Source organism: Leucoraja erinacea, chromosome 19, assembly GCF_028641065.1.
Source record: "Leucoraja erinacea ecotype New England chromosome 19, Leri_hhj_1, whole genome shotgun sequence".
Lineage (NCBI taxonomy): Eukaryota > Metazoa > Chordata > Chondrichthyes > Rajiformes > Rajidae > Leucoraja > Leucoraja erinaceus.
The window spans coordinates 1076104-1100354 of record NC_073395.1 but is presented as its reverse complement, the minus strand read 5'-3'; the positions used below and the strand labels follow the sequence as shown (position 1 = coordinate 1100354).

The following is a 24251-nucleotide window of genomic DNA, read 5'->3' as shown; positions in this document are numbered from 1 at the left end:
TTGAGAATGGTTTAATTGGTTGAAATAACTTGCAGTAACATAATAAAAAATGTAATATTGTTAAAAGAATGAAAATTGGCATTGGTAATGAGGAAATCCAAAGTACTAGTTAAACTAATGATCAAAATATTCTGTGATCAGTTTGAGCTATAATGAAAGAAAGTAAAAGAATAAAAGTAAATTAAAATGTTCATAAATTATACCTTGTTGGCTTGCTTGCTTCATGTCAAAGAGTTACTCTTGATAAGAAATATGAAGTTACTCTTGATATGAAATGAGAGATATGAAGGCGCTCGACATCGATGTGGAGTCCTGGGAGAGCCCTGCAGCTGACCACACGAGGTGGAGAGGCACCCTGAGGTACCCTGAACCAACATATCAAAACTGGGGAAGAGAAACTGTTGAAGACAGCGGCAGACAGGCGGGCACGCAGAGAGGAGCGCGGCAACTTCAACAAACTAGAGACCACACACAATGTGACCTTGGGCGACAGAGATGGGTGGCGTTTCGTGTCAATCCTTCTTCAATAGTCCGCATTGGTCTCTTCACATTACACACAAGCGACGCTACAATTTACTCTCCAACCGAGGTTTGGAGGCAAGCAGAGTCAAAACAAAACTAGCGATGTATCATTAAAGCCACCCGGGTGGTCAGTCATGACCCCGGCGGGGGCCTATCCAACCCAGTGATTTTGTCCTCTCTCGGGCGGGAGAATCGCCTAGGAGCCCTGAAAAGCGGTCTCCCTGTAACTATACCGCCGTCCGCAGACCCGCAGTAATGATATACGCATAGACAGCGGCAAAGTGCTCCGGGCTTACAGCTCCGCCGGTGTGAGGGTCAGGCAGCTTCTTCTGTTGGAGGCCGCTCCTCGTTGGGGAACAAGAATGGGTGGTCTCCAGTTTCGTTTCCACCCCCCCCCCCCACACACACCCAACATAAAATAACAAAACCTTCTTCAGACTCCAATCGCGGTGTTTACTCCAATGGGCTGGAAATATCTCTCAAAAAAATGGTTTCTTTTTAAAAGTGAGGATTTTTCAAACTTTGTTTAGCCACAGTATGCTCAGCTTTAAGATATTTCAAGTTGGTTTGAGGTTAGAAGAATTTTATTTCCTATCTTTTATTGTTATAACACATCTCTGTACCTGGCAATGGTAGATTCTTAAACTATTATCCGAAGAAATAAATATTTTTAAATGTCTAGATTACACCCTATGATATAACATTCTGGTCATGATAAGAGAGGCTCCAAAGCAGAACTCTAAACTCACATGAAGAAGTTTAATCTACTTGTTGATAAATTCCACATGGAACTCCAAGAGAAACTTTGTTATCTGGAGTTGTTTGAATGTGTTCTGAAAGTGTTTAATATGATACCAAGTTCATGGAGGTTCCAGAGAATCTTGAAGATGAGAGAGGAAAAGGGATAATAGAATGTGTTGATGGATTTAGTTGAAAAGGCTGGGAGGAGGCTATTGTAAAAACCTGATCAAGTATAGATCTGTGTGGCTTTCCAGCCTGTTTCACTGATAATATCAGATTCCAATTTGGTGAGGCGTTTTAGTTTTAGCTTGCTTCAAACCCTTCGCCTGTTCTGTGGATACATTTATTATGTAACGTTCTACAGCTCTAGTTGTTTCCAATACTAAACGACTTGGAAATTGTTGCCATAAATAACATTGCCTTGAATAGTGATTCAAATCCTCTATATATTTCCACACTACATGCACTTAAACCTATGAGGATTTCTGCTAACTTTTTCAGTTGAATGGTTCTGTTTTATAAGTATATGTTGAGTTGCATGATACCAGAATAACTCGAGGATAAAACCAAATGCAGAAATGCCAAAATGCTTTATATAAAAAGTTACAACTATTTGTTGTGTAGCATGTGTGGAGAAAAAAAATCCCACATTCACCTTTTCCTCGGGTTGTTCTAGAGTGCTTTACAACATAACTTCTGAAATGCATTCCTTATTTAGACAAAGATACAGAGTGTAATGATTGGAAGATATTTTTTATTTTGAAGTGTTATTCTTAAGGTTTTTGAAGGGAGAGGGTTTTATACTTTAAGATGGCATGTGGTTCTTGTTTGCCCTTCCTGAATCCTGCACTATAGCTGGCTGGGTATGTAAATTATGCTTCACCCACTTCAATATAGGACTTTAAATAGATAACATGGTACTATGTGTCAATGACTTGGGGTGTCTTTAGTTTCTGGAAGTTGTACTTGCTCACCACTCTTCTACAGTGGTGCATTTAGAAGAGCTGTTGTCTCACACACTGTGACGTGGGTTCAATCCTGAACTCGGGTGCTGTCTGTGTGGAGTTTGCACATTTGCCCTATGCTGTATCTTTCAATCATTTGGCATGGTTGAAAGTGAATATGTAATGAGTGCACAGAATGAGAGAAAGGAAGTTTAAATTAAAGATTATATCTCATAATGTATCATCTGGGGCATTTTTGCTCAACTGGAGTATTTTGGGTTGTGTGGTGGAGGAAGTATCTTAATAGTATAGAAACAAATATTTTACCTGAAATTAACTTATTTTTTTAATAAGCTGTGGGCATCTTTTGAATATATAGTTCACTTTCAATAAATTGATTTTGGGAATAAATACTGCAATAGATTGCAAACAGAAAATGCCAATTGACCCTCAGCAGATTAAGCAATGTTTGTGGAAACTTCAGCAAACAGGGGATCAAATTCACAGTTTTTAAAATAATACATTTACTTACATAATGTACTTTTTGCTTTTCCCTTTTCATTTGCTGTCATTTGCAGGCAAATATCACGTAACCATGTTCGTGCAGAGTGCCAGAATTAAGGCAGAAAGGTTATTCATGTTTAGCCAGAAGCGGTACTGATTTAAGTGTAGTTTGTTGATTTAATTTGATACTTGATACAATCTAAGTAAATTATTCACTTTCGCCACACCAGCGGCCAATAATTACTACATCACCTGGCACCATTCGCTTCAGTCCTGGTGGTTATTGGATGATAGTAATTCTCATATAAATACGCAAATTCCTGAATGACACAAGATATGCTGCGTGTTTTTTGAAGTAATCAATTATTGTTTCACTAATCTCAAAAGGCCACTGCAGTGAAATAAATTGTTGTTCAAGTTTTTAGATTAGGCTGTTACTATATTTTAACGAACCATTTGGTGGTAACGGTTCCTTTGGATTATTTAGTGAAGGTGTCCAATGTTAATTCCAGGCGAGACCTGCACCTCCTCCAATCTGGTCTGTTGCATTTGGTGCTCTTGATGTGACCTCCTCTACATCGGAGCGACCAAGTGTAGACCAGGCAATCATTCTGGTGAATACTTATGCTGCGTCTGCTGAGGCCTGCTGGATATCCTGATTGGTTCCCATTTTAACTTCCCTTCATATTCCCACGCTGACATTTCTGTTCTGGATCTCCCCCATTGCCAGACTGAAGCCACACACAAACTGGAGGAACAGCATTTCATTAACTTTTGATTCAGATGTATTATTATCACATGTACTGAGGCACAGAGAATAGCTTTGTTTTGCATGTCATCCTAACAGATCACACCTACTATAGGGGTGGGAGATTGCAACCTTCACGTGGTCCGCCCTGTTTGGACAAATGCAATCAACCTGGTGTGCACAATCGAATAAGATCAAATAGAACAAGTTGTCCTACAACTTTAGGCTGCACGCCATACGCAAGATGAAGCCACCTACTGTACATAAATATAATCAAATCAAATTCAAATACAATAGCTAGAGCAAAGGGGAAAATGAGAGTGTGTCTTCTGCTTGGGTAGCCAACTCATGAACATTGAATTCTCCAATTTCAGATTAGTCCCCTTTCATCTACTCTCATCTACTTTCTTCCACCTCCCCCGTGCACTTCTTTCTTTGCACTCGCCCTGCCCCATCACCCAGTTCCTCCATCTAGGCATTACCCCACCAGGCTGAGTGAAGATGCTGCACAAAGTAGTCCCATGACCTGCATTTGATTTTTCTAATGCTGGGGAGATCACATTATGAGTAACAACAGCTATACGTTGGGCTGGAAGTAGAGCCGCAGTTTCACCCGCATGAATGTTTTGGCCGTTGAATGGCAAAAATACATTACCCACGAATGCATCGGAAAGTGCCATAAAAAGGGGGGTGGTTCTCTTTTCATAAAAATACGATGGTGATTGCTACAAGGAACTTCAAGTCAAACGTAGACACAAGGAACTGCAGATGCTGGTTTACAAAAAAAGACCCAACGTGCTGGAGTAACTCGGCAGATCAGGCAGGATCTTTGGAGATCATGGATAGGTGACATTTCAGGTTGGGAAGAAGGGTCCCATCTCAAAACGTCACCAATCCATATTCTCATGAGATGCTGTGAGATGCGCCGTGTTATTTCAGCATTTTGTGACTTCAGGTCAACGTTCATTAATTCTGACTGAATCGTGAAAAGCATGTGGACCTTTTATGTTAAAGAAACCTGGTGCAGCTCATAATTCACGCACCTGGACAAGTTTACTAACTGTAGATAATAATCTCAAACTTGTGTGCTTAAAGATCGTAGAAAATTATGAATGATCTTCGCTCTGTGGCAAAATATATGAGCACATGAGATTTGTTTACTTTTCCCCATCAGTAGTTTACATTTTCTCTCTTTTTCGACCACTTTTTCTGAAACCTGAAATGATTTATTGGTAGGAAAGAACTGCAGATGCTGGTTTAAATCTTCAGTTTCAAGAAGGGTCTCGACCCAAAACATCACCCCTTCCTTCTCTCCAGAGATGCTGCCTGTCCCGCTGAGTTATTCCAGCATTTTGTGTCTACCTATGATTAAAAGTAACTCTCTTTAGCAGGACATGAGTTTTATGCTTCAAAAGAAAACATGAGCTTGTCTTTGAGCTTGGTCACCATCTCTCTGAGAATAAATCTTCTTTGTCTTTGTTATCGTATAGTCGGCATGTGTCCTGTCATCATTGCAAGCAGCAGATATTTCTGTTCAGGCCAAGCATTGGCAACCTGAACATTTTTATTTTGTAAAATGGAATGTAATTGGCATTTATTAATTGTGATAGTTCAAGTCTTATGTATATTTGGCACAAATAAGGTATGTCATTCAGAAATCCATGGGTTTAATAATTATCGTAGTTGGAATCATGGTGGATTCAAGCTCTGTGAGACTTGTATGGGGAGAGAACCATCGTCTTGTGTTTCTCCTGACAGCTGCCCATTGATCCCTGTTGAGAAATATGTGTGAACTTCTGTTGACTTTTGCCATGAACATCAAACTTGCACATGATGAATGACCACCTCTGAGGTATTGAAGGGCTGCCAACACCTGTAGAACTGTAACCCATCAAGCGTCCGTGCCAAATGGAGAACAGAAAATTGGGAGGAAATTCAGTACAAAATCACATCATTAAAGGTCTTATTTTGGAAGAGAATTCTCCTTCTGTTAAAAGTAACTCGAAAAAGATTTTGAACAAAAATGTACTTGATGTGAATATAATGATTTAGCTATTGAGTTATACAATTGCGCTTGCTTCTATTTAATAATTTTAATTAGTAAATAAAAGGAAATACAATTACAAAAAAAAAAGAATTAATTACATTCACATCAAAAATGGCAGAGCTGACGGGCACAGCTGGTAGAGTCGCTGCCTCACAGCGCCAGAGACCCAGGTTAGATTCTGACCTGAGTGGTGTTTGGACATTCTCCCTGTCACCATGTGGGCTTCCGCCAGGTGCTCCGGTTTCCTCCCATTTCTCAAAGACATGCAGGTTAATTGACCTCCGTAAATGACCCCTCGTGTGAACGAGTGATCGATGGCTGGCGTGGACTCGGTGAGCTGAAACGCCTGTCTCCATGGTGTTAAAAACTAAATGAATATTCTCATCTGAGAGACAAACATTTTGTCAGGAGAGGTTAAAGTGCTGTGCAGTAATGCACAAATGATCTGTAAAGATGATCATCGCTTGTAGTGCTATCAGGTATTGCCTGGTCTACCTGTTGGTGCCATGATGATTGACAGCCATTCACAGTAAAACCAGGGCATTGGTGGAAGGTTCGTAAGTGATCAGAGCAGAATCAGGCCATTCGGCCCATCAAGTCTACTCTGCCATTCAATCATGGCTGATCTATCTCTCCCTCTTAGCCCCATTCTCGTGCCTTCTCCCCTTAGCCCCTGACACCTGTACTGATCAAGTATCTCTGCCTTAATGTGCATTGACTTGACGGCCTCCACAGCCTTCTGTGGTGATGAATTCCACAGATTTACCACCCTCTGACTAAATAAATTCCTCCTCATCTCCTCTCTAAAGGAACTTTCTTTTATTCTAAGGCTATGGCCTCTGGACCTAGACTCTCCCACTAGTGGAAACATCCTTCCCACATCCACTCTATCCAGGACTTTCACAATTTGTTCAGATTCAATGAGGTGTCCCCTCGTCCTTCTAAACTCCAGTGAGTAGAGACCCAGTGCTGTCAAATGCTCATCATATGTTAACACATTAATTCCTGGGATCAATCTCATAAACCTGCTCTGGACCCTCTCAAGCGTCAGCACATCCTTCCTCAGATTATGGGGCCTAAAATTGTTCACAATATTACAAATGTGGTCTGACCAGCACCTCATAGAGCCTCAGGTTAATAATATTCTGTACAAAACTGTGTTTATACTTTCCCAAGAGTAAGTTTAATGGGAATGTGAGCACCGGAATCTGCCACCAGCAGTCGGTCCGATTCTTTTTTAAGTTGTAAAATGAAGGTATTAATTTCAGTGTTCTCAAAACAGTTTTCTTTTCCTTTAAGTTACAAAGAAATAACAGCTTTAAAGTCTTAATGTTTCTTTTTATTGGCATGTATATGTTAAATTTCAAATCATCAGAAAAAATTAAATCTCCAAATCCTTTCTAATGTAACAACTACTCTACAAAAGGTTCCCCGAAAATCTTATTCTTTGATTACTGAATTTTATTGCTTCAGGGAGGTTTTCATCAAGTGTTGGAAAATATTTTGTAAAATTAAATTGCTGAAATGATATACAGCACTTGATACATAAAACATTTTCTAAAGAAATTCAAAGCAATTTTTTCTGATATACAATTAATATTCTTACGAATCTGAGAGGATTTTTTTTCATTCAGAGTTAGTGTTATTTTCTTCTGCAGTGTTAGTGCAATGCTAACATAAACTAACTAAAATATCGGGCAAGTTGTTTTCCAAAGTGATGGGCGGATACAGGTGAGGAAGGTTTGTGCTGGGCAGATGGTTGAACTGAGGCCATTGATGAAAAGAAAAAAGATGTGAGGCAGGATTGAAGAGGTATAAATTGTAAAGCCAAAGGAATAGATGGAGGGGGGGGGGGGGAAGGAGAAAAATTATGAAGGACACGGTAGTCAGAACCATTTTCCCCAGGGTAGTATTGTCAACAACTAGAGTGTATAGCTTTAAGGTGAGAGGGGCAAAGTTTAAAGGAGATATGCGGGCAAGTATTTATTTACACGGAGTGGTGGGTGCCTGGAACATGCTGCCAGGGGTAGTGGTGGAGGCAGATACAATAGTGGTGTTTAAGAGGCTTTTGGATAGGCACATGGATATGCAGTGTATGGAGAGATATGGATCATGTACAGGCAGATGAAATTAGTTTAACTTGGCATCGTGTTCAGTTCATCACGGGCACTGTGGGCTGAAGTGTCTGCTCCTGTGCTCATTTCCTGTGTTCTAGCAATTAAATTGCACTCCTTTACACTGTTAGTTAATACTGCAAATCCAACATACAAGTTCATAAGTTAAAGGAGTAGAATTAGGCCATTTGGCCCATCAAGTCTACTCTGCCATTCAATCATTTCCCTCTCAACCCCATTCTCCTGCCTTCTCCCCATAACCCCTGACACCCGACAAATCAAGAATCTGTCAATCTCCTCCTTAAAAATATCCATTGACTTGGCCTCCACAACCTTCTGTGGTAATAAATTCCACATATTGCCCCCCTGTATGTATCAAACAAACATCTCTGTTAGGAATCCCTTTTAAGCACTTTGGTTTAATATAATACATTTATTTTTGACCGTTATGCTGCAATGAAATTAACAGCAGATTTTCAGCAATCTCTCTTTGCAGAGAGCCAGAGGGCCTGTGCCTGTTTCTGTGTTCAGTGGAGTCTCTGTTCCTGCTTCAGTGATTCAAGGATACTTTATTGTCACATGTACTTGGGTACAGTGAAATTCCTTTTGTGTAAAGTTCAATGAAAAAATCTTACTATGCATAAACAGATCTAACCAGAGAAAGGATCCAGGTAGCAATTGCCTGAGTACAAGTGCTGGAGAATCTCAGCAAGATAGACGGCTGCTGTTGTAATGCAGCAATAAATCAAGGACCATGATTGACTAGGGTCCACAGAAAGTAACGGATAAATATGGGTGGTTCTGGGCTGGAAAGCTGAGGGTCTCTGTATGCATAAGTCGTACAAAATAAACAATAAAGCAGGCAGGGCTCAATTAGTCAGCCACCCTTTCACACCTCAATGTTTATTTTTCTCGGGATTAAAATAACTAGCAAAGTTAGAGGAAAAGAAACTCATGACAAAACTATAAGAGCCACCCTTTGAACACCTGTAATGAGTTCTGGAAGCAGGGGAAGAGAATGTACCAATCATGAACAGATCCATGCTGTGCCACCACGCCTGGGTCCAGGAAAACAGCAGACTAATAAAACGTTTTTAAATCTTACAGTAAAAAAATCACAAGCAGCTGAAATGGCACTTGCACTCGAGCTGCAGGAGCCTGCAGTCCAATCCGTTGCTTCACCTTTCAGATGCATGGCAACATAAAACTTCCTCTGCAGTTCATGTAATAGCCGTTCAGTTCACGATGTGAGTATATAATAACACTTTCATTTGACTTTCCATCATGGCTCTAACGAGCATTGTCCAGGATGCTGGTTTAAACCGAAGATAGACACAAAAAGCTGGAGTAACTCAGCGGGCCAGGCAGCATCTCTGTAGAGAAGGAATGGGTAATGTTTCGGTCGAGACCCTTCTTCAGAATGTACTGATTTGTTCTTTGTTAATCTAAATTTAATCCATATAAGAAATTATACATGAATCTATTGCAAAACAATCATGTTAGCAGTCACCTTACTCTTTAACCCTCTTTCTCCTCCCCCTGATGCATCATCAATTTTTGAACACTATAGCACAGTGGATTAGCATAGATAAACCCTATTACTTGCAAAACTCTATTACAAGAAATTACAGAATTATTATGGCAGCATTGTGGTCGAGCTGGTAGAGCCACTGCCCCACAGCGCCAGAGGTCCTGGTTCGATCCTGACCTCGGGTGCTTTCTGTGTGGAGTATGCACGTTCTCCCTGTTTCTTTGTGAGTTTCCTCCAGGTGCTCCGATTTCCACCCACATCCTGTTTCCGTTATCATAGTTACTTTTTTGCATATCTTTCATTCATTGTTCTTTATCTCTCGTTTATCTTATCCCTAACTAGTCCGAAGAAGGGTCTCAACCCGAAATATCACCCATTCCTTCTCTCCGGAGATGCTGCCTGTCCCGCTGAGCTACTCCAGCTTTTTGTGTCGTATCTTTCATGTAAGACGTGTGGGCTTTGCAGGTTAATTGGCCTCTGTAAACTTCCCCTTGTATGTAGGGAGTGGATGCGAAAGTGGGAATACATAGAACTGGTGTGAACAGGTGATCGATGGTCAGCATGGACTCGATGGGCCAAAGGGTCTATTTTCATGCTGTATCTTTCAATCAATCAAATCGATTTCAATACAGGAGGTAATTTGAGTCTGTGCAGGCTTTATGTTGGAAGAGTCCTGTCATGCTGGCACAGACATTGTGGGCCGAAGGGCCTGTTCCTGTGCCGTGCTGTTCTATAGTTTAATACCGCCTCCTCATCCTCTCCCCATAGCCCTGCATGTATTTTCCTTTTCAAATCCTTTTTGAATGCTGCCATTGAACCTGCTTAAAATACTCCTTCCAACAGCCTAATACCTACTCCAACCACTTGTTGAATAAAAATAGTTTGCCTTCATGTCACATTTGGTTTGCTTGCCTATCTTTGGTTCATCAACTTCTTCTGCCACTGGAAACACTTTCTCTCCACTAACTCTGGACTCCCCAAGTATTTAATTACCTCCTCGGGACCCCACGTCACCTGTTCAAGGGAGAACACCTTCAATTGATTGCAAAAAGATGAAGTGAGTCTTCTCAATTAAAGAAAAAAATGGGTCAAAGTGGATTTATTGGTATTGATGTTGGTTTATCATTGTCACGTATACCAAGATACAGTGGAAAACTTTTTTGTGTACTCTCCAGGCAAATCATATACCATACATGACCAGTCTATCCAGGTAGCTTCATTGCTTAGAGGCTGCAGATGCTGGATTCTGGAGCAAGAAACAAACTGCTGGAGAAACCCAGTGGGTCTGTGGAAGGTCATAAGTGATAGGAGTAGAATTAGGCCATTTGGCCCATCAAGTCTACTCCGCCATTCAATCATGGCTGATCTATCCCTCCTAACCCCATTCTCCTGCCTTCTCCCCATAACCCCTGACACCCGTACTAATCAAGAATCTGCTGACTTGGCCTCCACAGCCTTCTGTGGCAAAGAAAGAATTGTTGACATCTCGGATTGAGACCCTGTATCACGATTATTACTCGAACTTGTTTGTTCTTTTCCCAACCCCTTTGTGTCTGTTGTGGATGCAGTCTGGGCACAATACTCCAGTTATTTTATAAAAGTTCATCATGATTTCTGTGTTTTTGTACTCTGTCTGTGCTGCCAAAGCCTTCCGAGGATTCTCAGTTTTTTTTTAGATATTGAATTATTTTGGCATATTTAACCTCAGATCTCTGTGTTCTTCTGCTTCTTTTGGAAGTCTGTCAGAGATTGCAGATTTGGAAATTGTGTCATGTGTACCCAAGGTGTAGGTCCGGTAGGCGGCGCGGCTCTGGCCAGCAGCGGCCTCTGCAGCCTGTCCGCGTTTTTATTATTGCCCATCCTTTTCGTCGGGGTTTCATTGTCTGAGGCCGCAACGCGGCCTCCAACAGGAGGAAGCCGGGGACTCAGGTGCTACTCACCGTCGCCGTCGCGGGGCTGGTTTTCTGCTGCTGCTGACCTTGACACGTAATCGGGGGCTGCTTGGTCGGATTCCACCAGGCTGTGCGGAGCCTCTTGAGTCGGAATCTGCGGAGTTCCTGCTGCGTTATCAGCGGCGCCGGTAGCCCGCAATTGGAGAGAGATCATTTTGTAACATCTGGTGAATTTTGGAAATTGGGTCGAAGAGCTGTCATGCCTAACACCATTGCCCCGCGCGTGCTAGGAAAGCTGCGGGATTACGAGCGCACACCGGGGGAAACACCCAACCTCGCACCACCCGGCGTGGCTTCATGGCCGCGGGCTAATCGGCCAGCCGGGGGCTTTGACTTTAGACTCTGACATTACAGTGGAGAGACACTTCCCTCCATCAAATGTGACAATGTAAAATTGTAATTACTACTCTGGGTCTATTTGCCAATGTATGGCTGCAGAAACGGCATTTCGTTTGGACCTCCACAAAGCTTGACTCTTGACTCTTGACTCTTGAAAGATGATTGGAAAAACAGCTAAGGCATGTAGAACATACTCAAGACTTCCCGCATAAAAAACTGCAGCAGGAATGGTGTGTAGACCGCAAGAAAGGCCATTGTGTAGGCCAGGCCAGGCAGGCCATCACACAAACCAACCTCCCGTCCATTGACTCCATTTATACCTCACGCTGCCTCGGCAAGGCCAGCAGCATAATCAAAGATGAGTCACACCCTGGCCACTCCCTCTTCTCCCCTCTCCCATCAAGCAAAAGGTATAGAAGTGTGAAAACATACACCTCCAGATTCAGTGACAGTTTCTTCCCAGCTGTTATCAGGCAACTAAATCATCCTACCACAATCAGAGAGCAGTGGTAGGATGATTCTTCCTACCATTATCTACCTCTTTGATGACCCTCGGACTATCCTTGATCAGACATTACCTTGCACTAAACATTATTCCCTTATCATGTATCTATTGCATTGATTGTAATCATGTATTGTCTTTCTGCTGACTGATTAGCACGCAACAAAAGCTTTTCACTGTAGCTCGGTACACGTGACATTAAACTGAACTGACACTGAACTGACTGAACTGAATTTTCTCTCCATGTTGCTACTGCCCCGGAGCCTTCAATCTTCATTACAAGCCTATTATGCCGCATTTCGTCAAATGCCTTTTCAAAATCTATTAAGTGTCATCGGGTCAATCCAGCATGAAAACAGCCCAACTTATCCATGCCATAAGGTGCTACATCTAAGCTAGTCCTATTTCCCCACGTTTGGCCCAGATCGCTATACATCTTTCCTATCCATGTACCTGTCCGAATGTCTATAGTACCTGCCTCTACTTCCTTTGACAAAGTCAGCTCTATTTCTCTCGCCATCTAACTCTTCATACAAAACAAAAGTCTATCATGTCATAATTTACCTTCAGCAAATCCATGCTGGTTTACCTTCATCAACAATTGTGCAAATTAATGTTAATCCGGGCCTTGGATATTGTTTCTAAGAGTTTCTCCACCATTGAGCTTAAACAGATTATTGTGCTCTTTCAAAAGATAGACACAAAATGCTGGAGTAACTCAGTGGGTTTGGCAGCATCTCTGGAGAGAAGGGATTCATGTTACATTGATGACTAATTTCCCCTTTTCTTTGGCTGGGTAAACCCAGCAGGTGGTTTCCTCAAAAATCAAATAACTGCAGATGTTGGAAATCTGAAATAAAAGGAGGAATGCTGGAAATATTTGCCAGACCAGACAGCATTCAGTACAAGAAAAATAAAGGTAGCATTTCAGGTCTCCAAAAGCAGAGTTTAACCATTGACAGTTATTGTCACTTCATTACTGAGAAACAAACATAATCAATAGTATCTCTCATTCAACGGTGAATACCCTGTTTCCGACTCTTTCTCATTCAGTTCTGCTATGTAGCGATGAAGTAGGGCTCAGACCTACCTCAAACCTTGGTTTGGGAACATTTCTGTCCAAGATATCAAGAAATTGCATAGAGTTCTAGGTGCAGCCCAGTCCATCACACAGTCCAGATTCTCCACCATCGACTCCATCTACTCAGAAAAGAAGCCAACAGAATCAAAGACTTGTCCCACTCCGGTCGTTCTTTCTCCTCCTCCCGTCCAGCAGAATTTACAGAAGCTTGAAAGCACGCACTACCAGACGCAGAAACAATTCCCCCTCTGTTGTCACGTTTCTGAACTGTCCTTCCATAAACTAGGGGACCGTCCAATTCACCTCTACCCCATTATGGACATTGTGTATGAAACTGATGTGCTACAATGTTGAGAACTCTGTATTCTCCTTGGCCCGATCTATTGTACTTGACTTGATTGTGTTTTTCTATGGTATTATCTGATTGATTAGCCTGCAAAACCAAGCCTTTCACCATACCTCAGTACACATGACAATAATAAACCTAAACCAATTCACCATCCCAATTACTGTACCGATTGTAGTGGGGAAGTGTGGAGTTTGTACACTTTGTGGGGAGGTAGAGAAAGAGTGCAGTGCTGAACTCGGCACAGCTGTACCTGTTGAAAGGCAAATCCTCCAAAAAAAAAAGCACTGTGTGTCAATCCTGAGGAGTCTTTTAGAAATTCTAGAAGTCTGCAGGGACAAGGGATAAAAAAAACCCCTAAATGCTTGTAGGAAAAAATGAAGTCATCCAGTGAAAATGAATAACTGTTTCGGGCACTGGAAAACTATCCACAAATACCACATAAAGTGACTATAGTGAAATTAGAAAAGTCTGACAGCCTGCATTTGCTGCAGGCCCACATAGCAACCTGGCAAGCTCTGTTGTCCAACTGCTATAACGATATTTGAGATTCATATTCTACCATTACTTTTTAAATTTATTTCGAAGTGCCAGACTTTTCATGTGCCATTATTACTTGTGTAAGCATGTTGGATTTGAACTTCTTGTCAACCGGATAATTAGCCCAATTTTATCTTCCTACAAAAGCCGCATGATACTATTTTAATTAAAGGGTAAATGTAAAGAGGCATCACTAATCCAAGATGCCAGTTTGAGGTTCTATGGATTTAAGTTTCAGTTCTCCAGCCAGTAAATATACTTCTGTTAAATGTTTTATCTCTTCACAGCTAAAATGGCACATACCCCACAATGTCTCAGACAATAAAGGCAATTAATATTAATTTTCTTATTAAACTGACTGCAGCTATTCCAAACTCTTAAGTTTTCCTTGTATTGTACACCTGCGGACGATGCAGGTGTTCGGCTCTCAAGTACAACACAACCCTTCGCTGGTTTGATCTATTTGGTTCATAAAATGCTCAAGTTTTATAGGGCAAGTTTTTGTGTAAGGTTGCCATCCCTAAAACCTCAATAACTTTGTGAAGTGATTCATGTGATTCCAAAAGTGCCCTTGATCATCCATACACAATGGAATAGCAGTTTTAACAATCTTTTGAGTCAATTAAATTGAAAGTCTTAACCCTTTGATCAGACAAAGATTTGCCTTTTTGAATGTGGGCTGTTGTTAAATGATTGGCCTTTGAATTGTGACACTGATAACACAATTTGGGATTTACGCATTCCTGCTATCCTGATATGCTGTCTGTCCAATTGAGTTACTCCAGCATTTTGTGTCCATCTTTGGTGTAAACTAGCATCTGTAATTCCTTCCTACACATTTTGTCTGCTCCACTGCGAAAACTCCTCAAGGTATGTTTACTTTGAAGAAGTTTTTCTCCTCTCTCTGACGAGAATTTTGCAACATCCTCCTACTCCAGCATTTTGTGTCTATCTTGGGAATTCCAAAAATTGTTTCTCGTAGATAATCTATATTTCAGTTCTTGCGTTGATTGTTTAGTTTTAAAAAATAGTTTAAAATTCAATAGTTTGCCAGGTTCCAGTCTTCTGGAAATCGTTTCCCAGTGAGCGGTTGAGTTTCAACAACCTGGACGCATTCAGATGTGGCCATAATTGATTTCAGCCAGAGCGATGGTGAATTGTAGTGCTATCTATTCTGTTTCTCCTAACATTAGAGAAGAGAAAGTGTGAAAGGTTCCTTGCTCTTTGTTCAATCTGCTGTCTTCTAATGGTGGTAAATGTGAATGCTTATTCGAAGGATTGTAGCTGGCCAGTGGTTGCTGAAACCTAATAGCCTGTTAAAGCATTGGGCCAGAATTCACAACTTCCCTCACCAAGACTTTGGAAGTCGACCAGTACCTATGTAATGGTACCCAATCCAAAGAGCAAAGAAAAGTAATTGGAAGCCAATTTTTATGAAGGAACTTACACTAAGATATTGTGCAATAGGTATTTGTGTATTACATGTTTATAAGAACAGTCAGGTGCTGAAGACTGGGGAATGTTATAGCTAAAGTCAATTTATCATGCAACATGCATGCCATTGTGCATTCATCTGCATGACCAACAGTTTAATCTCCCCTGACAATCATGTGGTTGAGTTGTAATATTATAACACAATGGATTATGACGCTGATCATGATTATCCAAAACTGCTATTTAAAGCAGAACAATACAGAAGCAAAGTTATGCATCATGTGACTGATAATGTTGCTTTGGGATTGTTCTTGTATTGCAAAATCTAAAGAATATTGTGCTTTTAAACAGCAGTTTTGGTTAATTGTGATTTGTTTCGGATTTGCAATTATTTGCAGTAAGTTTTGAAAGATTTCACTCAATTCTCCTCATCACCGTTAAATAGTGGCGACACGGTGGCGCAGCGGTAGAGTTGCTGCCTTGCGGCACCAGAGACCCGGGTTCCATCTTGACTATGGGTGCTGTCTGTACGGAGTTTGTACATTCTTCCCGTTAGTTTTCCCCAGGATCTTCAGTTTCCTCTCACACTCCAAAGACATAATTTATAGACTAATTGGCTTGGTATAAACGCAAATTACAGGAACAGTATCTCGTATTTCACTTGGCAACTTACAGCCCAGTGGTTTGAATGTTTCTTTTATCATCATTACTTTTTTGCATATCTTCCATTCATTGTTTTTTATCTCCACACATCACCGTCTATAACTCTCGATTCCCTTATCCCTAACCGGTTTGAAGAAGGGTCTCGACCCAAAACGCCACCCATTCCGTGTGAATGTGTGTGAGTGATTGGTGGTGGTCGGAGGGGCCGTAGGCACAGATTAGCAGCCACGCTTCTGTCAGTCTGCCCCAGGGCAGCTGTGGCTACAGAAGTAGCTCACCACCACCGAGTGTGACTGAGGAATGAATGAATAATGTGATGTAAAGCGCCTTGAGTATCTAGAAAGGCGCTATATAAATCCCATCCATTATTATTATTATTATTATTATTCCTTCTCTCCAGAGATGCTGCCTGTCCGCTGAGTTACTCCAGCTTTTTGTGTCTATCTTTTGTTACTTAATAATCCTGGCTTTTTGCAAATCCTCCCAAGCTTTTGAGTGGTTTTCTGTTGCACCAGAATGCTGTACGTTACTTTGTATTGATGGTTTAACTTGCTGGTGGCATCCCGTTGTGCTCTGTTTTCATACATGTGTTTAACATTTGGTTGGTGTTGTGCTTTGCTGCAGTAGTTCATTGTGAATATTCTTCTCCTGCAGATTGACCAAGTGGCTCAACAGCGTAACCTGACCAGTTTGGGGCTGTTTCTATCATGCGCACAGAAGCAGTTGTCTGCACTTTTGGAAGATATGCCATCAGCTGTAAAACAAGACACTGAATAACTTCAAGATGATTAAACAGATGAAGCAAGAAAAACAAACACAATAACACAATAATCCTGACACCACCGGTTATGGTTTCTGTGTGTTTGGAAATGCCATTCATTCCTGTTGTGCATCTTAGTTTAGAATGTGTGCATTCTGTGTATATTACTTGCAGGCCTTCAAACAAGATACTCTTATAATTGTACAAAAATAATTATGAACATTATTGGCACAAGATTATTAAACTGGCTTAATAAAGGAAGTAACATTAAACATGAACATTAATTTGCACGAAGGCACAGTTATGTTCACATACCATTATGCGTTAGCTTTCTAAGTATTGTAATATGGGACATAAATACCTGTATGATACTGGAATTGCTTTCCTCAAACTCCAGGTATATATTTCATAATTATGGTTGTCACTTGCCACAACAGAAGGGTTTTGGATAATGGGAACTTTAAACCAGTTTGAAACAATCTTGTGCATCTTCCATGAGAAGAATAAGGATTTCTTAATTTTGTATTATCTGCTGAGAAATAACACTAAGCTTTATGGGCTCGTGCCTCACCTTATTTCTTTGCTACTAAGAAGTTTACCATATGCTTGTGCACATCGAAAAACGTAGTTAGAATTGTTGAGTTCTGAATGAGCTTATCACAGCAGCATATAAATTATTTTAAATGAAATATTTAACGAGAACTTGGGATAACGAGGAATGATCAAATTGAAATGCTTCCCTAATTGAAATGCTATTTCGCCTGGAGTATCTCGAATTGTGAATCATAATTTGAAATTAAGGTATTAGCTATATAGGTCTGAGATGAGAATTTTTTTCACTCGTGCTTATCAGTCATTAGAAGGGACACAGGGAATCTATATATCTATATCTATCTATCTATATTACTAAAACTCTCATCTTGTTTGTTTCTATGTCTGTCTGTGAGGAGTGTGATCCTGAAATTACGCCAAAGCGGCACATGATAGCGCTACAAATCCTGGCCCACCTTACTCACCATTGCCCTGTGGTGTACTGTTGCAAGTTACGTTCACATTGATGGTATATTTTACAAGTTATTCACATTTTAAACTTTACAAAATCAAATTTGACATCATATGATGTCACAATGTGATCTCATTTACATAAACTACCCTTCAGCGGTGTTCCAACCCGCAATGAGATCACAACAGGATCTCATTTACATTTTTAAAAAACCTCCCTTTTAAAAAAACCACAGCAGCGTTCCACCTCACAATAACGCCAAGGGGTAGGTAGGGGAGAGGGAGGGAGTTGTGAGGGAGGGGGTGGGAGTGCTGGGGATGAGGGGGAATGGAGGAGGATAGGGGTAGGAAGAGGGAGTTGGGGAGGGTTGCCATAACATAGACACAAACGGGGATCTCTGGCATCACAACGGGAACCCATTAGCTGTGCCTGCGCAGTTGGGGGCTATGGGTGAGTGGTGGAATATTGCTTTTGGGACCAGCCCTTCCGTGTGACAAGGACCCAACGGGTCCCACTTGGTCGAGTATCTATCTATTACTTGGGTGAGTGCTGGAATATGGGGGAATGGGTGAGTGGTGGAATATTGCGTTGGGGAACAGGTTGTGTTGGGGGACCAGCCCTTCCGTGTGACAAGGACCCAACGGGTCCCACTTGGTCTAGTATATTACTAAAAGTCTTGTCTTGTTTCTATCTATGCGCGTGTATGTGCTCTGGGACCTTGGCCAAAACGGTACACGGTAGAGCTAAAATATTTGCACCACCTTACTCACCTTTGTCTCGTGGTCGTTCCTATAAAGTTTTGTTCAGATTAATGTTATATTTCACAAGTTGTTCACAATTCTTTGCTTATAAAATTCAAGGTTAAGAAGAATTTAACAGCTAAATTCTTGCTGGCCCAGCTTGCAGCAACAGTTACAACCGAGGGACACTCAGTCCTTCCAGCAAGTTTTTACACTGACCATCGAACACCCGTTCACCCTAGTTCTATGTTGTCCCACTATCGCGGAGGCTGAGTAATGTTAAAAGGCAATTGAGTAGACATCTTGGATGTTCTCCACCCCCTGTTATTCCCACCCCATTCAACCTCCATGTAAATTTGGCTAGCGGGGATAAACACGATGATTAGATCATCTTTACAAGGCTCACCGTATTGCAAAAACATGGTTACAGGTTCAAATACTAACAAATTGTACACCTCCTGTCAGCATATCATTCATCACAAATTCTTTCAATGCTTCAGGAATATCGAACACATGGAAAAAGGAAAAAAAGTTGACACTTCAGTTACATAACTGAGTGATAAAGTATGGCAGAAGGAAATGTATTAGGCTGGAGAACATAAGAAATGTTGTTTAAGAATCTAACCTAATTCATAACAAGTGCTGAACAGATGACCAGAACATGAGGTTTATTAATGATAACAACCAGAGGTAGAAAACAAATGACATCTGGCTTGACGGAAAATGCCCAGAACGTTTCAAACCTCAAACATATTGTCAAAGAGTGACAGGTTATTTTGTATTTTGTTCTTTTAAAAGAGAGTAAAGGGCAAAGGATAAATGCAGGTATATAAGCTGATAAACACAAACAAAAAAATATGAAGTGCTATTAATTATCATTTAGCATGCATTAATCAAACCTGATATGTTTTGATTTGAGTAAAACACAAAGTGTTGGAGCAACTCGGTGGGTCAGGCAACATCTCAGGAGAACATGGATAGGTGAATGCTTTGGATCGTGAGCCTTTGTTAGACTCTGAAGATGAGTCCCGATCTGAAACGTCACCTGTCCATGCCCTCCAGACTCTGAGGAAGTCTGAGAAGGGGCCAGAACTGGAACATTGGTTAATCATGTTCTGTAGTGATGCTGCCTGACCCGCTGAGTTACTCCAGCACTGTGCGTTTTACTCAAGATTCCAGCACCTGCAATTCCTCGTGTCTATGTTTTGATTGGAAGTTGAATGCAAAATTGCCCCTGACAAAGCCACAAGTTTAATGTCGGGCAGGTGCTTGATCTCTGTTGACAAATATTGATCTCTGTTGAGCTTGGTACTAGGTCTTGTTTACAATCTTTAGTTGAGGCTAAATACTTGAACATAGAAAATAGGTGCAGGAGTAGGCCATTCGGCCCTTCGAGCCTGCATCGCCATTCAATATGATCATGGCTGATCATCCAACTCAGTATCCTGACCTGCCTTCTCTCCATACCCCCTGATCCCTTTGGCCACATCTAACTCCCTCTTAAATATAGCCATTGAACTGGCCTCAACTACCTTCTGTGGCAGAGAATTCCAGAGATTCACCTCTCTCTGTGCGAAAAATGTTTTTCTCATCTCGGTCCTAAAGGATTTCCTCTTTATTCTTAAACTGTGACCCCTTGTCCTGGACTTCCCCAACATCGGGAACAATCTTCCTGCCAACCCAATCTAGCCTGTCCAACCCCTTAAGAATTTTGTAAGTTAACAGAAACAGAACAAATCTGTTATCATTTACAGAGAAGAATGGTGTTAACTGTTGAAAAGGTCAGAGGAAAGTTGGAAATTAAATTCGGATCCTTTAAAAGAGCAAATGCAGTCTCTCTTCAGTGAATTTATATAAAGGCAGAAATGGGATTTCCTCCTCTTTCAGAAGTTCAGGACCTCTGACTGAAAGGATGTAAAGACACTTTTATTGCCTTAAAAAAATCCATAAAGGAGCATTTTATTGTAAACTCTAGATCAAGTACTGCTGTGTATGTCTTGACTATAATTTATATAATATTCATATATTGTTTTAATGTAGGGATTTCCTTGGATTCTCCACAAGAACATACGATTAAACATTGATCAACAAACCAAAGGTGATCAAATTTCCATCCTGGTACCTCAGAGAGCAATGCATTCCTTTAATAGAAAGGCATACATAAGGCAGAAATCCTTCAACATGTTAAACCTCCTGAAACCTGAAGTGACACTCCAATGCACTAAATGTGTGCTTCTTGATGGGAGGTGTCATCGTTCAGCTTGGACACTAACTACGATCTCATCCTCTGACTTGGTTGACATAAAAAGATGCATCTGACAATTTGATGGAGTTTGCACCTTGTCCTTGTCAATATTAATTTCTCAGCACTGTTTGATCATTACATTATGTTTTAAGTTGGCGATGTGTGAATATTTATTTGCTCCTGTGTTTCTTAGATTGCAATAGTGACGGCTGTGAATCAAATGGTACCTGTACTTCATTTGCGTGAAGAGATTGGTTAAGTTGGAGACACGACTGGGTAACGTACTCAGAGAATAAGTATATATATCATAGGATTAGTAGACACAGCCATGTACTCTTGTCCGTACCTTCCACCCAACAGTCTTCACATTCAATGATATTATTCTCTGTAATATCCATTAGCTCTGCGCCTACAAGAGATGCAGTACCATCTCTTTTATCTCGTCTCCTCACTTCCAAATCCTCCATTGAAGTCATCAAAGGTTTACCATGTGTTTAGAATGTAAGATATTCGTACAATAATTGGAAATATATGATTGCTGTCAAACCTTGAAATAAAAAGGTAAAATGAAAAACACTTAAAAGCTTTAAAGTTTAAACATGCTTGAACTCAACTAATTCGATAAATTCCCTCAATTATTTCTATTGAATTTGTTGGCCGCCTTGGTCATTTGGTGCAGATTCTCCAGATTTAGCCCTAGAGAATTGTTCAGTTTACAATCCTAGGATGGTATGCAAACATTGGAGCACTGGTCATTTTCTGGTGCTGAAATGTAGAAATATAGGTGCAGGAGTAGGCCATTCGGCCCTTCGAGCCAGCATCACCATTCAATGTGATTATGGCTGATCATCCCTAATCAGTACCCCGTTCCTGCCTTCTCCCCATATCCCCTGACTCCACTATTTTTAAGAGCCCTATCTAGCTCTCTCTTGAAAATATCCAGAGAACCTGCCTCCACTGCCCTCTGAGGCAGAAAATTCGACAGACTCACAACTCTCTGTGAGAAAAAGTGTTTCCTCGTCTCCGTTCTAAACTCAGGCCCCTGGTTCTGGACTCCCCCAACATCGGGAACGTGTTTCCTGCCTCTAGCGTGTCCAAACCCTTAATAATCTTATATGTTGCAATCAGTACCCCGTTCCTGCTTTCTCCCCATATCCCTTGATTCCGTTAGCCCTGAGAGCTAAATCTGACTCTCTTGAAAACATCCAGTGAATCGGCCTCCACTGCTTTCTGTGGCAGAGAATTCCACAGATTCACAACTCTCTGGGTGAAGAAGTTTTTCCTCAGTGACGCCTGCATTTCTTGCTGGCACAAAGGCAGGCAGTTTGGTGCTGAAGTGATGAACTTTCCCATTAGGTTCTTGCCCAATATTGTGGCTTCCATAAAGATGCTGGTGATTTGAAAATCATTTTGCTGAAATGTAATTCTGAAGCGATGATATATGGTATTGATTCTTTAAAAAAGCTTTCATTTCCCCACCCTAATTAACAGTTTAATTCAATGTACTTCACTATTACCTGTGCATTAGTATTTAGTACTCCAAAGACGTACAGGTATGTAGGTTATTTGGCTTGGTGTAAATGTAAAAATTGTCCCTGGTGTGTGTAGGATAGTGTTAGTGTGCGGGAATCGTTGGCCGGTGCAGACCCGGTGGGCTGAAGGGCCTGTTTCCGCGCTGTATCTCTAAACTAAACTAAAGTTATATCCTTCGGAAAAAATTGCAACATTACTTATGAATTGAACTCAATTTAGACTGCATTCTTTTTCTTAAAATAGACACAAAATGCTGGGGTAACTCAGCAGGACCAGTCCAGCAGAGTTTCTCCAGCATTTTATGTCTATCTTCTGTGTAAACCAGCATCTGCAATTCCTTCCTACGCATTATTGTTCTTCTTTGATGGGCGACATTGAGTATGTTATGCTGTGCGCCCTTCCAAATACTCATCTATTCTGGTGCCACTGACATGACAATTTACCAATTTCCAGATGTTTACTGAGTTTTATGATATTACCTGTTTTTTAAAAATAGAAATGGACTAAAGAAAATCCGATTGGGCAAGAATTAAAGATGTTCATCGATCAAATGGACTAATTAACTGCAGTGTTGCTTTCTTTGTTTTGTAGCATGTGCTTTGTTCGTTTTGTGCAGCTTTCTAGTACAAGGAGATAGCTGGAAGACATGCGTGTTTATTTAAGAATTGAAGCAACTAGAAGACTGGCAAGTAAGTGTCTCTGGCTGCAGGCAGAGGTGAGAGCAAAGCTCAGCTTTGCCACACATGGTTTAAGACAAACATCACCCACTGTGCTCAACTATTTTTAGAAACCAATTGAAAACTATTCATTCTTCACGTTATTTAAACTTCCTGTTCCAAGGTCCACCAGACACTAGGCATGAGGTGGAAAAGTAACATGCCGTGACCTAGACAAGTATGTGAACATGGAGCTGGTGAAAGGGTTCTCCCCTTGTGTCAACATCTGCACTCCAGCAGTCTGAATTGTTTGCTGTTAGGGGAACATTTGATTTGGAGTGACAAATCCCAAAATAAATACTTGTATCATGTTAGGAACTACAAACCTAACTTCCTGTTTCTTCATTCACTACTCCACCTTCAATCTTCTTATTAATGCTCAGCTCACGTTTGAATTTGAGGCCCAAAACTTGGAAGTAACCTGCTGCATGTCCGACGTGATGTTTACTAGAGTTGCCTCCAACGTGCAGGTTGTTGCCAGGTCTGGAGTTCCTCAATTTCAGATGACATGCCTCATTACAGGTGTTATGCGGCTGAACTTCCAGGTAGAATAATGCATTGAGGTACTGTTGTGAGTGCAAATGACATTAGTTCAGTCAATTTCTTCATCTGTCATAATCAGCACAACCTCTCCGTTTGGAATGTTCCCTCTCAGATTATCCTGATCATGGTCTTTCTTATCAGAGTTCCAGAAAAGCACAAATTCTATTATGTTTACCCAGGGTGGCACAGCGGTGGAGTTGGTGCCTTACAGCGCCAGAGATCCGGGTTCGACTGTGACTAAGGGTGCTGTCTGTATGGAGATTGTACCTTCTCCCTCGGGCACTCCGGTTTCCTCCCACACTCCAAAGACGTGCAGGCTTGTATGTTAATTGACCTCTGTAAATTGCCCCTGGTGTGTCAGGGGTGACTGAGTAATTGGAATAACACAGAACAACTGTAAATGGGTGATCGATGTACGGCATGGACTCAGTGGGCTGATGTGCCTGTTTCCAACCTGAAACTTTCCGTTTCGGGACATATGACTCGATAACCTGGTTCTAGGGTAAAGGCCCCATTTACCTAGTCTGCATAATTACATAATTAGATGTGGAATGACAGACAAATAACAGAATAAAATAAATGCAGAAGAATGTGAAAATGACCATTCTCGTAGGAAGAGCAATAAGAGGCCAAGTTAACTAACAACCATACGGCAAGGAGGGTTGAGGAAAAATGTGAACTAATTTTGAAGATGTCGGAGCAG

General features: G+C 41.1%; 1 protein-coding gene and 1 long non-coding RNA gene across 7 annotated transcripts in view; both read left to right on the top strand.

The window, feature by feature from the left end:
* The window catches only part of LOC129706058 (coiled-coil domain-containing protein 91-like), a 97139-nt gene extending 80099 nt beyond the window's left edge, over positions 1-17040 (top strand). For all 6 annotated transcript variants that reach the window (XM_055650023.1, XM_055650026.1, XM_055650025.1 and 3 more), the window contains one exon: positions 16663-17040. In XM_055650023.1, coding sequence (XP_055505998.1) covers positions 16663-16785 — 123 coding nt within the window. In that variant the 3' untranslated portion in view covers positions 16786-17040. The remainder of the gene's footprint in view (positions 1-16662) is intronic.
* Positions 17041-17656: 616 nt separating this feature from the next.
* On the top strand, positions 17657-21540 carry LOC129706059 (uncharacterized). The gene is made up of 2 exons (XR_008725002.1): positions 17657-17828; positions 20552-21540. It is a non-coding gene; the product is annotated as an uncharacterized LOC129706059 (long non-coding RNA).
* The last annotated feature ends 2711 nt before the right edge of the window (positions 21541-24251 follow it).